The sequence below is a fragment of the Equus przewalskii genome, chromosome 28 (genome assembly GCF_037783145.1).
Source record: "Equus przewalskii isolate Varuska chromosome 28, EquPr2, whole genome shotgun sequence".
Taxonomy (NCBI): domain Eukaryota; kingdom Metazoa; phylum Chordata; class Mammalia; order Perissodactyla; family Equidae; genus Equus; species Equus przewalskii.
Genome location: NC_091858.1, coordinates 25,391,610 through 25,404,444, shown reverse-complemented (window position 1 = coordinate 25,404,444; position 12,835 = coordinate 25,391,610). Strand labels below are relative to the sequence as shown.

Below are 12,835 nucleotides of genomic sequence, written 5' to 3'. Positions count from 1 at the left end.
GTAACTGGTTCGTTTACTCAGTTTCAGAGTAAAACTGAAGTCTGGAGAAACAGAACATTCCTTCTCTCCGTTCCACCTCTCTAAAATACTTCCTTTTATTGCCTTTCCATGAAGGCGGAGAAAAAAGATTTCTTCTGACTCTCCAGCCTTAGCAGCAGCGGCCCGAGGTCCACTAGATTTTAGTGCTGCAGCTCCGTAATTGACGTTGGCATCAAGCACGGCAGTAATACGACATTCCTCAGCTCTGCATGTGGACCTACAGTGTTCACAGTTGGAGGAAGGCACCCTTCGGAGTATGAATTAGACAAGCCTGGAAGGGGGAGGTGGGCATTTAGTGGGTGTGCTCTTTCTGGGATTTAAAAGGAAATAACCTCATGCTGTTTCCAAGGGTTGTGAGTCCTCGTATAATGTGTGCTCAGAAAATTCACTTTAAAGTAGTATTAGAAGTTACTGTTTTTGGTAACTCTTCCTCTGAATTTTACAAAGCGTAAACTCTTGAGTTCGTCATATCTGAGACTTCTGAGATGCCGGACAGTGGTATTTTTGAACTGTGGATTTCATCTGTTTTGAGTTTTCTCAGCAATATGCTACTTAGCTTTTCTTTTTCTCTAGTAGAATAATGTATTCCGTTCCTGAGAAACGGTCCTGCGCAGCCCCTTTAGCTCTCTGCATGTATCTGCTTAGTATGTGCCTGCCTTCCCAGGCTCAGAAACAGCTGACTTTGGAACTGGCTGTGCCTGGGCAGGAGGGACATGAAATCCGGCTGCCCACGGACTTTCCTCCCTGTTGCTTTCCTGCCGTGCACCTTTGCCGCAGCCACGTGGTGACCGGCAGGCTGGGCCGTTGCATGCTCTGGGGCACAGTCGGCATGGCTGGGATAAGAAGAGAGCCTCTGCACTGAGCAGGGACCCACATGGCAGCAAAGCTTAAGGGTGATAATGGACTCCATCTTCCCCCTCGTTTCTCTCTTTTGCAGATAATTTCAAACGATAGCTGTGAATCCAGTATCCTTGCAGTGCCTCTGAAATCCATTTTACTCTTGTTCTTTGCAGCTATTTTAGGGTTGCTCTACTTCCCTCCTCAACTGATGTCAGCTGTCTATTTCGAACAAAAGTCCACCCAGCCACGGAATCCATCTTATTCAACGATATGTTCAGAGTGGCCATTTCCCAAGCTGCCTTGCAGCAGAAGACGCTGCGAGTAGACCTGTGCTCTGTCAGCAGGCACCGGAGGGAGGAGCGCCTGGTAGGGCCTCATAGCTGCCATGTGAAACCACGCTTAGGACTGGCTGCTCTGAGATTAATTTCCTAGTTGCTGTTGCGCCAGCCCTCATACCACTGCAGATCTGCCCAAGGCCACATCCAACGGTGGTTTCATTTTTTATCTGAAGTAGTGATTTCTAGTTTTCCTTCTCTTATTCCAGACCTTTAAAAGATGCTTAGAAATTATGATTTTCTGTAAAATCTACTTTCTACCCTCTGGCTAAAGAAGAACTTTGGCCTGTGTTATGATAATCACTATGGAGTATGTTTATTATTCCCAGGACGAGTCTTGTGCTGGGTGCTTTGTATACATTATCTCCTTTAACCCTCATGACAATCTTAGGAAAAGGGTTACGATTACCTCTATTTTCAGATAAAGAACTGCTTAGAGAAGTAATGTGATCAGGGCCACACAGCTAGTGAATGATGGAGCCAGATATCAAAGACATCCCACACATAAGTCACTGTTACAAACTTAGATCAAGCAAGGCACTGAGTATATAGTTCCTTTGTTCAGCTCATTTTCCCCAGCCATGGTTTTAGAACTTCTCATCACTTCTCAGCCTTTTGGCTAAGACTAAGTGTGGTATTAGAGCTTCTAGGAAGACCTAAGTGGTGTTTAGAGCAGTGTGAGGTCTAAACGCTAAAGCAGAAGACTTCATACTAACCAATAGTGAGTTTAACACACATTGTGCGTAATAACCAGAAAACCGTCATGTACCAGTGAGGTCAACAGGTGTTCAGGTGCATGCGCGTGGAGGTGTGCCCATATGTCCCAAAACAGCAGGGTCTCCACTTAACTCTTGTCTGCAGTCCACTCGGAAACACAGAAACACACGGTTCACGAGGAATGAAATGTAAACAGGTGATAGATTTCTTATTAGTATTTCCTTTTCTTTATATGAAAAAATATATTTGATAATATTGTTTGACAGTAAATAAAGTTAGAAGCAAAGATAATAGACTGGTCAGGCTGTTGGAAAGGCTTAGTATAATAGATATATATGTCACAAGCTCCGTAAAGTTAATAAATGTGTTAATTGATAGCCTTTTAAAAAATGGTGCAGTTTAATTTAGATTCTGGCTGATACGTGTGATTTGGTGAAATATAAAAGCTTTTAACCTTTAATTTTTTTTGACATTCTCTTAACTTATCCAGAGAGAAAAATTTTGCTATCTGATTTCTCATTTAAGATCCACAGTAGACTTTTTGTTTGTTTTTAAATTTTTCAGTGGATAGTGGGTTTTGTGAGTAATAAAGCACTCATGGCATATTGTAAGATATATTATGGTCTATGCTTAGTCATTTATTTTTTTTCTTTTTCTTTTTTAAAACTTTTCATTTAAAAATAATTTCACACTTATTAAAAATTTCATGCTTAGTCATTAGGTTTTGGCAAAATAGTATCTCACAAAATAACCCCAGGGTTGGCTTTTTTTTTTTTTTTTGAGGAAGATTAGCCCTGAGCTAACATCCATGCCCATCTTCCTCTACTTTATATGTGGGACGCCTACCACAGCATGGCAAGCGGTGCCATGTCCGCACCCAGGATCCGAACCAGCGAACCCTGGGCTGCTGAGAAGTGGAACGTGCAAACTTAACCGCTGCACCACTGGGCCGGCCCCCAGGGTTGGCTTTTAGATTGGGATTATTTCTTATTTAGTCACACCTGAAAATATAAGACATCTCCAGGCTTTTAAAAAATCCCCCAATGCTTTATATCATGAGTATTGTATTTTTTTTCCCTAAAACAAGCTTACCCAATAATCTTAATTGTATCAGAGGGAGCAAATATGAATTTAAACATTTTATCTTCTCTCTCTCTCTTTTTTTTCCTTTCTTTTCCTGTAGGCTGGAACTCAGATCAGCCTGGCAGATTTACCATTTTCCAATGAGATTTTCACTCTGTGGTATAACTTGCTTCCTTCTAAGCAAATGCCTTGCAAAAAGAATGAAGAAGAAAATGAGGATTCTGTATTTCAACCAAGCCAGCCATTAGTAGATTCTATAGACTTGGTGAGTCAAAATTAGAGAATAAAATTCATTACAATTTAATAAAATAGTATGGAATATTCGCTTTCACTATCCTTATTTTTTCTTTCACAGCTTACCCTTTTTTCCTGGCTTTCTAACCAAAAAAAAAGAATAATTGAAGCTTTGCTTCAAGTACAGTTTGTAAGAGAATCGCTCGTTTCTGCCCGTACTTCCTTCCATAAAAGTAAACTGATGTGGAGGCTTCACTGTTTTAAGTGACCGTGGAAAGCCTTTTGATTTAAATTTACGCTTCATATACGGTGTTCACATTTTTGATTCCACTGTCAGATTATACGTTTGGATTTCTTGTTTTTTGCAAACTTTCCATTTGTAGCATTGATATCTGTAAATATTTTCTATTAAAAAGTTTGTTCTAACCAGCAGTCATGCTTCAATACTTCCAAAAAATTTACCAAGGGGCGTCTTGTGAGGCCGTCCTTCTCTGATTTGGCATTTGTGGGTATCGTTACGGAGTTCATTTATTTCGGATGATCTATGAGGAAAGGGTTTACTAAGCAAAAGTCACATAATTCAGCAACAGTGCTTTGTTGTTCATCTACTATGTGCAAGAAAGTATCGTGGACGTTATGGTGGGTGGGGAAAGGGAAACGAGCGTGTTGGTAGAGCTTGTGTTCCGTGTGCAGGTTTGTGGAAGACACTAAGTAAAGCATACGAGATGATGAAATATGGTTTCTGCCTTTAAGAATGCTTTTATAATGGTCACACTGTGTATAAGGTTTTTTTAAACAGCTTAATGCAATATAATTTACATACCATACAATTAATCTATTTAAAGCATACATTTTACCCATTAGAAGTAAACAATTCAATGGTTTTAGTACATTCACAAAGTTGTGCAACCGTCACCACGGTCCAGTACTAGAACATTGTCATCATCCCAAGAAGGCCGACACCCCTTAGTAACTCCTGGTTCTCCCTCAGCCCGTTCGCCCAAGGCAACCTCTAATCGTCTTTCTGTCTCTATAACTTTTCTTATTATGGACAGTTGATGTAAATGGAATAATACAATATTTGTTCTTTTGAGACTAGCTTCTTTCACTTAGCATAATGTTTCAAGGTACATCCGTGTTGTAGCATGTATTAGTACCTCATTCCTTTATATTCCCAAATAATATTCCGTTGCATAGGTACACAGCATTTTGTTTATCTGTTCGTCAGCTGATGGGCATTTGGACTGTTTCTGCTTTTTCACTATTAGCAATACTGCTGTGAACATTTGTATACAAGAGTTTGTGTGGACGTATGTTTTTATTTCTCTTGGGTATTTACCTAGGAGTGGAATTACCGAGTCATGTAGTAGCTCTATGTTTTGCACAGTGGCTGCACCATTTTACGTTCTCACTAGCTGTATAGGAAGGTTCCAGCTTCCTCACCCCCTTGTCACATGTTATTAATCTTTCTTTTTGATTCCAGCCCTGCTAGTGGGTATGAAGTAGTATCTCCTTATGGTTTTGATTCACATTTTCCTAATGACTAACGATCTTGAGCATACTTTCATGGACTTATTGACCATTAGTTAGTGTACCTATTTTTTTTGAGAACTGTCTGTTCAGATCGTTTGTCTATTTTTTAAATGGGCGATTTATCTTTTTTTGTCGTTGCGTTTTAAGAGGTCCTCATATATTCTTGATACAAGTCTCTTATCCCATAAATGATTTGAAGATATTTTCTCTCATTTTGTTGGTTGTCTTTTTACTTCTTAAGGGTTTCATCTGCAGTAGAAAAGTTTTAAATTTTGATAAAAGTCCAGTTGCCAATTTGTTTCTTTTATTGCTTGTGCTGTTGGTGTCATATCTAAGAAGGCCTTGCCCAACCTAACATCACAAAAGTTTGCTCCAGTGTTTTCTTCTGAGAGTTTTAAAGTTCCGTCTTATTTGTAGGTCTCTGATCCAATTGAATTGTTTTTTATATGTGATGTGAGGAATGGGTCCAATTACATTCTTTTGTTTCTGGGTATGCAATTGTCCCAACACCATTTATTGAAAAAACTATTCTTTCTGCCTTGACTTATTATGGCACTTTTGCCAAAAATCAATTGAGCATACATGTGAATGTTTATATTTCTGGACTCTAAATTCTGTTCCATTAATCTCTCTATCTGTGCTTATGCCAAGCTCACATTGCCTTGATTACTGTAGCTTTGTAATTATTTTGAAATCAGAACATGTGTGTCATCTAACTTTGTTTTTCTTTTTCAAGATAGTTCGGGCTGTTCAGGATCCCTTGCATTTCCATGTGAATTTTAGTATCAGTTTGTCAATTTCTACAAAAAAAGACAGCTGGGATTTTGATAGAGATTGCACTGAGTCTGTAGGTCAATTTGGGTCATGTTGTCATCTTAACAGTTTTAAGTCGTCTGATCCATGAATACGAAATATCTTTTCATTTATTTAGATCTGCCTTCATTTCATTTAACAATGCTTTGTAGTTTTCAGAGTCCAAGTTTGCACTTCTTTTGTTAATTTTATTCTTTTTGATGCTATTGTAAATAGAACTATTTTCTTAATTGCATTTTTAGATTATTCATTGCACAATTGATTTTTTACTATCTTGTATCTTGAAACCTTGCTTAACTCATTTAATAGCTCTAATAGTTTTTTAGTGAATTCTTTAGGATTTTCTACATATAAGTTTATATCTTCTGCAAATAAGGTTCATTTTACTTCTTCCTTTCCAATCACCTTCTATTTATTTTTCTTGTCTATTTGCCCTGACTAGAACTTCCAATACAATATTGAAAGAACAGATGTGAGCAGACATCCTTGTCTTGTACTTGATCTTAGCAAGGAAGCTTTCATCTTTCACCATGAAGTATGATTTTTGCTGTGGGTTTTTTGTAGATGCCCTTTATCGGGTTGAGAAAGTCTCTTTTTCTAGGTTGTTAAGTGTTTATATCATTAAAGGCTGTTGGATTTGACAAATGCTTTTCAGCATCTGTTGAGATGATCATGTGGTCTTTGTCCTTTATTCTCACGTGGTTTGTTGATTTTCAGATGTTAAACCAACCTTGCATTCCTAGGATAAATCCCACCTGGTCATGGTGTATAATCTGTTTTATGTGCTATTAGATTCAGTTTTCTAGTATTTTTTTGAGGACTTTTTTGTCTATATTCGTAGTTTTCTTGTGATATCTTTGTCTGGTTTTGATATCTGAGCACTTCTGGCCTCATGGAAGGAGTTAGGACGTATTTCCTTCTCTTAGATCTTTTGGAAGAATTTGAGAAGATTTGATATGAACTCTTCTTTAAATGTTTGGTAGAATTCACCACTGAAGCCTTCTGAGCCTGGACTTTGCTTTGTAGAAAGTTTTTTGTTTACTAATTCAATCTCTTTAATTGTTATAAGTCTACTCAGAATTTCCTTCTTGTGTCAGTTTCAGGAGTTTGTGTCTTTCTAGGAATTTGCCCATTTCATCTAGGTTATCTAATTTATTAGCATACAATTGTTCTTAATATTCCCTTATAATCCATTTTATATCTGTAAAGTTGATAGTGATGTCTCCTCTTTCATTCCTGATTTTAGTAGTTTGAGCTTTCTCTCTATTTTTCTTGGTCATACTTGCTAAAAGTTTGTCAACTCTTGATCTTTTCGAAGAACCAACTTTTGGTTTCATTGATTTTCTCTAATATTTCTCTTTTCTGTATTTCATGAATTTCTACTCTAGTCTTTACTACTTCTTTCCCTCTGATCACTTTAGGTTTATTTTGCTCTTTTTCCATTTTCTTAAGGTTTAGGTTATTTATTTGAGATGTTTCCTCTTTTTTAATGTAAGTGCTTATAGCTATAAATTTCCCTCTGAGCACTGCTCTTGCATCATCTCATAAATTTTGGTATTCTGTGTTTTAATTTTTATTCATCTCAAAATATTTAGTAATTTTCCTTGTGAATTCTTGTTTGACTCGGTTACTTAGGAATGTGTTAATTTCCGCATATACATTAATTTCTTATTTCCTTATGGTACTGATTTCTAATGTCATTACAGTGTGGTCGAAGAACATATTTTGCATGATTTCAGTCCTTTTAAATGTATTGAGGCTTGTTTTATGGCCTGGTATACGGTCTATCCTGGAGAATCTTCCATGTGCACTTGAGAACAACGTGTGTTCTGCTGTTGTTGGGTAGAGTGTTGTACAGGTGTTTGTTAGGTCTAGTTGCTTTATAGTGTGGTTGTGTATACATTTTTGTTACACTTTTTATCTTATTCTAATCTCACTCTCTGACTTCCTTTGTGGAGAGGAGTGATGGAGAGATTTATAACAAAGTGCACAAATCTTATGTGAATTTTCTGATGAATTTTCACAAAGCGAACACATCTGTGCAGTTACCAGCCAGATCAAGGTATAGTACATTAGCACCACCCCAGACTCCTCCCTGTGCCTCATCATAGTCATTACCAGAGCCCTAAAGGTAATCTCTATTCTCACTTCCTCTCTATATATTAGTTTTGCCTGTCTTTGAACTTTATATAATGGAAGTGTTCAGTATATATTCTTTTATGTCTGGCATCTTGTACTTAACCTTATGATTGTGAGAGTCATCTATGTTTTTTGTGTAATTGTAGTTCATTCATGCTCATTTTGTGATATGTCATTGTGTAATTATATCACAGTTTATCCATTTTGCTATGGATGGACATTTGAGTTGATTCTACTTCAGAAGCTATTATGGGTAGTGCTATTAGCATTCTTGTGCATGTCGTTTGGTAAAAATACTATTTATCTTCTTTCATTTTAGCTATTTTGGTAGATAAATAGCACTCTCTTGTGGTTTTTTTTTGCATTTCCCTGGATTATAATGTTTAATGGCTAAATGGATGTCATCTTTTGTGAAATATGTGTTCAAGCTTTTGCCCATTTTTCTATTAGGTTCTTTTTTTTTATAGGTTGGCAGAGTTCTTAATTTTACATTTGAGTGTTTTGTCAAATATATTTATTGCAAATATCTTTTCCCATTTTATAGCTTACTCTTTCGTTTTCTTAATGTAGTCTTATTTATCGATTTTTCCCTTTATGTTTAATGCTTTTTCTTTCCTATTGAAGAACTATTTGCCTACCTGAAGGTCATGAAGATGTTTTCGTGTATTGTTTTATAAAAGCTTTCTTGTTTTACCTCTCATATTTAGATATGACCTGAAATTGATCCATCTGAAATTAATTGTTGTGAAAGGTATGTGGTAGGAGTTAAGATTCCTTTCTGTCCATATGATAGCTGGTTGACCTGGCATCTGCTGAAGATTTTCTTTCGCAACTGCACTGCAGTGTCACCTTTGTCCTAAGTCAGATGACCTCTACATATGTGGGTCTGTTCCTGAATTTACTATTCTCTTCCATTGGCTTAGTGGTCTACCTCTGTAGACAATACTATAGTTTTTCAGAGTGAAGGCTTTTCAATAGTTCATCATTTAGAATGATTTTTCTGAGGCTATTCATAGATAATTGCTACCAGATTAAGGAGGTTTCCTTCTCTTTCTAGTTTGAGTTTTTATTATGCATGGATATTGAATTTTATCAAACATTTTTACTGTGTCTCTTACGATTACATGATTGTTCTCTTTTATTCTCTTAATGTGATGGATTATACATTGATTGACTTTTGAATGTTAAACCACCATTGGATTCCTGGAATAAAATAGACTTCATTATGGTGTATTTTATGTGTGTTCTTCTATATGTTGCTGGATTTGATTTCTTGATTTCTTGATTTTATGTTTGGGGTTTTTTTCATTTACGTTCATGAGAGAGATTAGTCTTTAATTTTCTTTTCTTGTAAGATCTTTGTCATTTTTTGATGTAAAGGTTTTCCTGGCTTCATTATACAAGTTGGAAAATATTCCTTCTTTTTTTTTTTTTTTTTAAAGATTTTATTTTTTCCTTTTTCTCCCCAAAGCCCCCCATACATAGTTGTATATTCTTCGTTGTGGGTCCTTCTAGTTGTGGCATGTGGGACGCTGCCTCAGCGTGGTCTGATGAGCAGTGCCATGTCCGCGCCCAGGATTCGAACCAACGAAACACTGGGCCGCCTGCAGCAGAGCGCGTGAACCCAACCACTCGGCCACGGGGCCAGCCCCAATATTCCTTCTTTTCTTACTCTCTGCAGAAGTTTTTGTAAGATAAATGTTATCTTCCTTCAATATTTGGGAGAATTCACCCTTCCATCCTTTCTCTGTGAGAAGCAGCCTTTCTCAGCCAGGTTTCTGTGAGAGAAGTAAGCCCTACAAAAAGTGTTTTCAATGACTATTTTCTTACTTCTCTCAAGGAGGGTGCATAACTTATACCCTTCTAGATGTTTTGTTTTGTTTTGTTTTAAAATAATGAATGCCTGAGGGCATTAGGGCTTAATTCTCATGGAATTCCAGTTGAAAAAGGCTGGTGGCTTATTTTTTAATTACAGATTCAATTTCTTTATTAGTTTTAGGACTATTCCGACTTTTCTATACTTACATTGGTTGTAGTATGTTGTATTTTTCACAGGATTTGTCCATTTTATATTAAATTATCAAAATTTTGACAAAGTTTTTCACGATGTCTTCTTATTATCTTTTCATAGATGCAGGGACTTTACTATTTACTCATTTTCATTCCTGATGTTGGTTATTTATGCCTTTTCTTCCTTTTTTTCCCCTCATTCTTGCCAGAATTTGTCAAATTCTTTATTTTATGCAAAGAAAAACTTGGCCTTGTTGATTTTTCTCTGTCCTTCATGTGTTTTCTATTTTATTAATTCTGCTCTGTATTATTTCCTTGCTTCTACTTTCTTTGGGCTTAATTTGCTCTTCTTTTTCTACTTCTTGAGATAGATACTTAGATAACTGCTTTGTAACCTTCTTTTCCAATATATGCATTTAAGGCTAAAAAATTCTCTTTGAGCATGGCTTTTACTGATTTTCACGAGTTTGATAATGTGACATTATCAAAATATCATTGAATTAAACATATTTTATAATTTCCATTGTAATTTCTTGTTTAATACATGGGGTTTTTTAGAAATATGTTTACTTAATTCCCAAACAGTGAGGTTTTCTAGTTATCTTCTTGTTATTGATTTCTAGTTTTATTTCACTGTTTTCAGAGAATAGAGTACATAGTATTCAATCATACAGAATAATTGAGACTTGCTTTATGTCTTAGCGTATCGTCAGTTTTAGTAAAAGTTCCATGTGCTCTTGAAGAATGTATTTTCTGCACGTCAAGTTTGTTAATTTTGTTTTTCAGATCTTCCACATTTACTGATTTTTCAGTTTGCTTATTTTATCGGTTTGAGAGGTATATGAAATCTCCAACTTGTGATCATAGATGTCCCTTTCTCCTTTTAATTCTATTAGTCCTTGCTTTATGTATTTTGTGTGTGTTATTAGGTGAATGTAAATTTAGCATTATATTGTATCTTTCTGTTCAACTGACCCTTTTATCATTATAAAATATTCCTCTTTATCTCTAATAATACCACCTGTTTTTAAAATCTATTTTATCTGGTATTATTAAAGCTATGTCAGTCTTTTTTTGGTTAGTGTTGCATGGTTTAAATTTTTCCATCCTATCACTTTCAGCCTGAGTCCTTGTATTTAAAGTTTTCCACTTGTAAGCACTACATGGTTGGGTTTGATTTATTATCCAATCTTAAAATCTTCATCTTTTGATTGAAATATTTAGTTCATTTACATTTAATACTATTAGTGGTATATTTGGGTTTGAACCTATCACCTTACGATTTGTTTTCTTTTAGTGCTATCTTTGTTCCTTTCTTTCCTTCTTTTGGATTAATCAAGTATTTTTTCAGTTTCATTTTCCCTTCTTTAGATCACTAGGAATGCAGTCTTTTATTTTTTGCCATTTCCCTGATGATTACAGCATGCATCTTTGACTTATTAGAAACTATGTTAAATTGGTGCTTTTACTTTTTCCCAGACAGTGCAAGGATTTTCAAAGACTTTAACTCCATTTATTCCCTTTCCTCCTTCTGTGCAATTATTGGTCCTATAATATTTGTTACCTATATTTTAAATCCCACAAGACATGATTATTATTATTTTATTAACAATCAATATTCATTTAGATTTCCCCACATCTTTACCCTTTCTGATGTATTCTTTTCATTTCTGCATTTTTGTGCTTCCATTTGCATCATTTTCCTTCTGCCCAAAGAATTCCCTTTAGTATTTCTTTTAGTATCTTTATTTTAACTTCATTTGTGAAGGACTTTTTTTTTTCTTTCCTGCATATTCAGAATTTTAGGTAGCCAGTTATTTCCATTGGTTTCCACTGGTTTCCATTGGTTCTGTTGAGCTGTTGGAGGATAGTAATTGTTGATCTTTAAAAGGCATTGCATCTTTATTTTCTTTGACTGCTTGTAAAATTTCTACTTTTTCTGTGATTTTTGGCAATTTCACTCTGATGTGCTAAGGTGTTTTCCTTTGTGTTTAGTCTAGTGATGTTCTCCATCATTTCATCCATTTTCTTGAACATGTTAATTTAAAATTTTAAATTCCTTCTCTAAATCACTGCCATATATTGGATCACCTGTGGATCTGTCTCTTTGCTCTGTTGTTTTTCTGGCTTTCATTCACTGGGTCCCGTTTCCAGGGGATGCTGGGTGTGACGTATGAAGAGGTTCTGGCTGGTAGCTTCCTCCAGAGAGGACTTAATGTTCTTCTGGAAGGCAGGTGCCAGTAGCGCAGATTGCCTGGATCACTTGTGGGACCTGAATTCCAATTTTTCTCTCCCTAGGACCATGAGGCAGCTGGAGTATCTGCTTACGGTTTTGTTTTAGCCTCTGACCAGCTGGTTTTTGCTTTGTTTTTCAGCTTCTTGCTCTGTACATATTCAGCTTAAGAATGGCAAATGCCTCGACAGGAATATTGCGCAGAATATTGGGCTCACTTTACAGTTCATTTTGTCTGCACCCTCGCACGCTGACTGCCTTGGTGTAGTCCTCAGCTCAGTTTTCATCTTTGCGTCTTACCAACACTGCTATGGTTCTGGGCATTCAGTCTGGTTAGCTTGTCTGCCTCATCCCTAGAATTGACACGCCCCACCCCACCCCACCCCCACCCCCCGAGGGAGACACGTGGCAGTGATGGCCACATCTCTGTGCATGTCCCTTCTCATCAGGATCTTGGCCCTCTAGGTCTGATCGCCTTTTTGTCCTTCAGTGCTTTAAAGCGGCTGGAGTGAGTGTGTTTGCTTTTTGTTTTAGTTTATTCCGCTTTTGTGTTTGATCTCAGCAGGAGAATTGGATCTAGTACCACCTTCTCTTTCACAAGTGGAAGCATAAGTCCCCGTCTGATGAGTTTTAAATCATTTCTCAAAGTATATGATGTAGATTGCCGTATGTTTTATATCCTCCAGGACGCAGTGTCAGCCTTACTTGCAAGAACGTCAGCCGAGCTGTTGGCTGTGGAACAAGAATTAGCGCAAGAAGAAGAACCCGGGCAGGACGAGGAGCAGAGGGGTCCCGATGGAGATTGGTAAACAGTTATTTCCTTTTGCTGCTGGGAACTCCAAGAGGATGTGTTTAGTCT

At 36.7% G+C, this 12,835-nt stretch overlaps 1 protein-coding gene across 1 annotated transcript in view; it reads left to right on the top strand.

Annotated features, from left to right (window-relative positions):
• WWC2 (WW and C2 domain containing 2) overlaps nt 1-12,835 on the top strand; it is a 210,470-nt gene that overhangs the window by 166,400 nt on the left and 31,235 nt on the right. Inside the window, exons 15-17 of the mRNA XM_070598578.1 lie at nt 1,053-1,245; nt 3,115-3,279; nt 12,663-12,781. Of these exons, the coding sequence (XP_070454679.1) occupies nt 1,053-1,245; nt 3,115-3,279; nt 12,663-12,781 (477 nt within the window). The remainder of the gene's footprint in view (nt 1-1,052; nt 1,246-3,114; nt 3,280-12,662; nt 12,782-12,835) is intronic.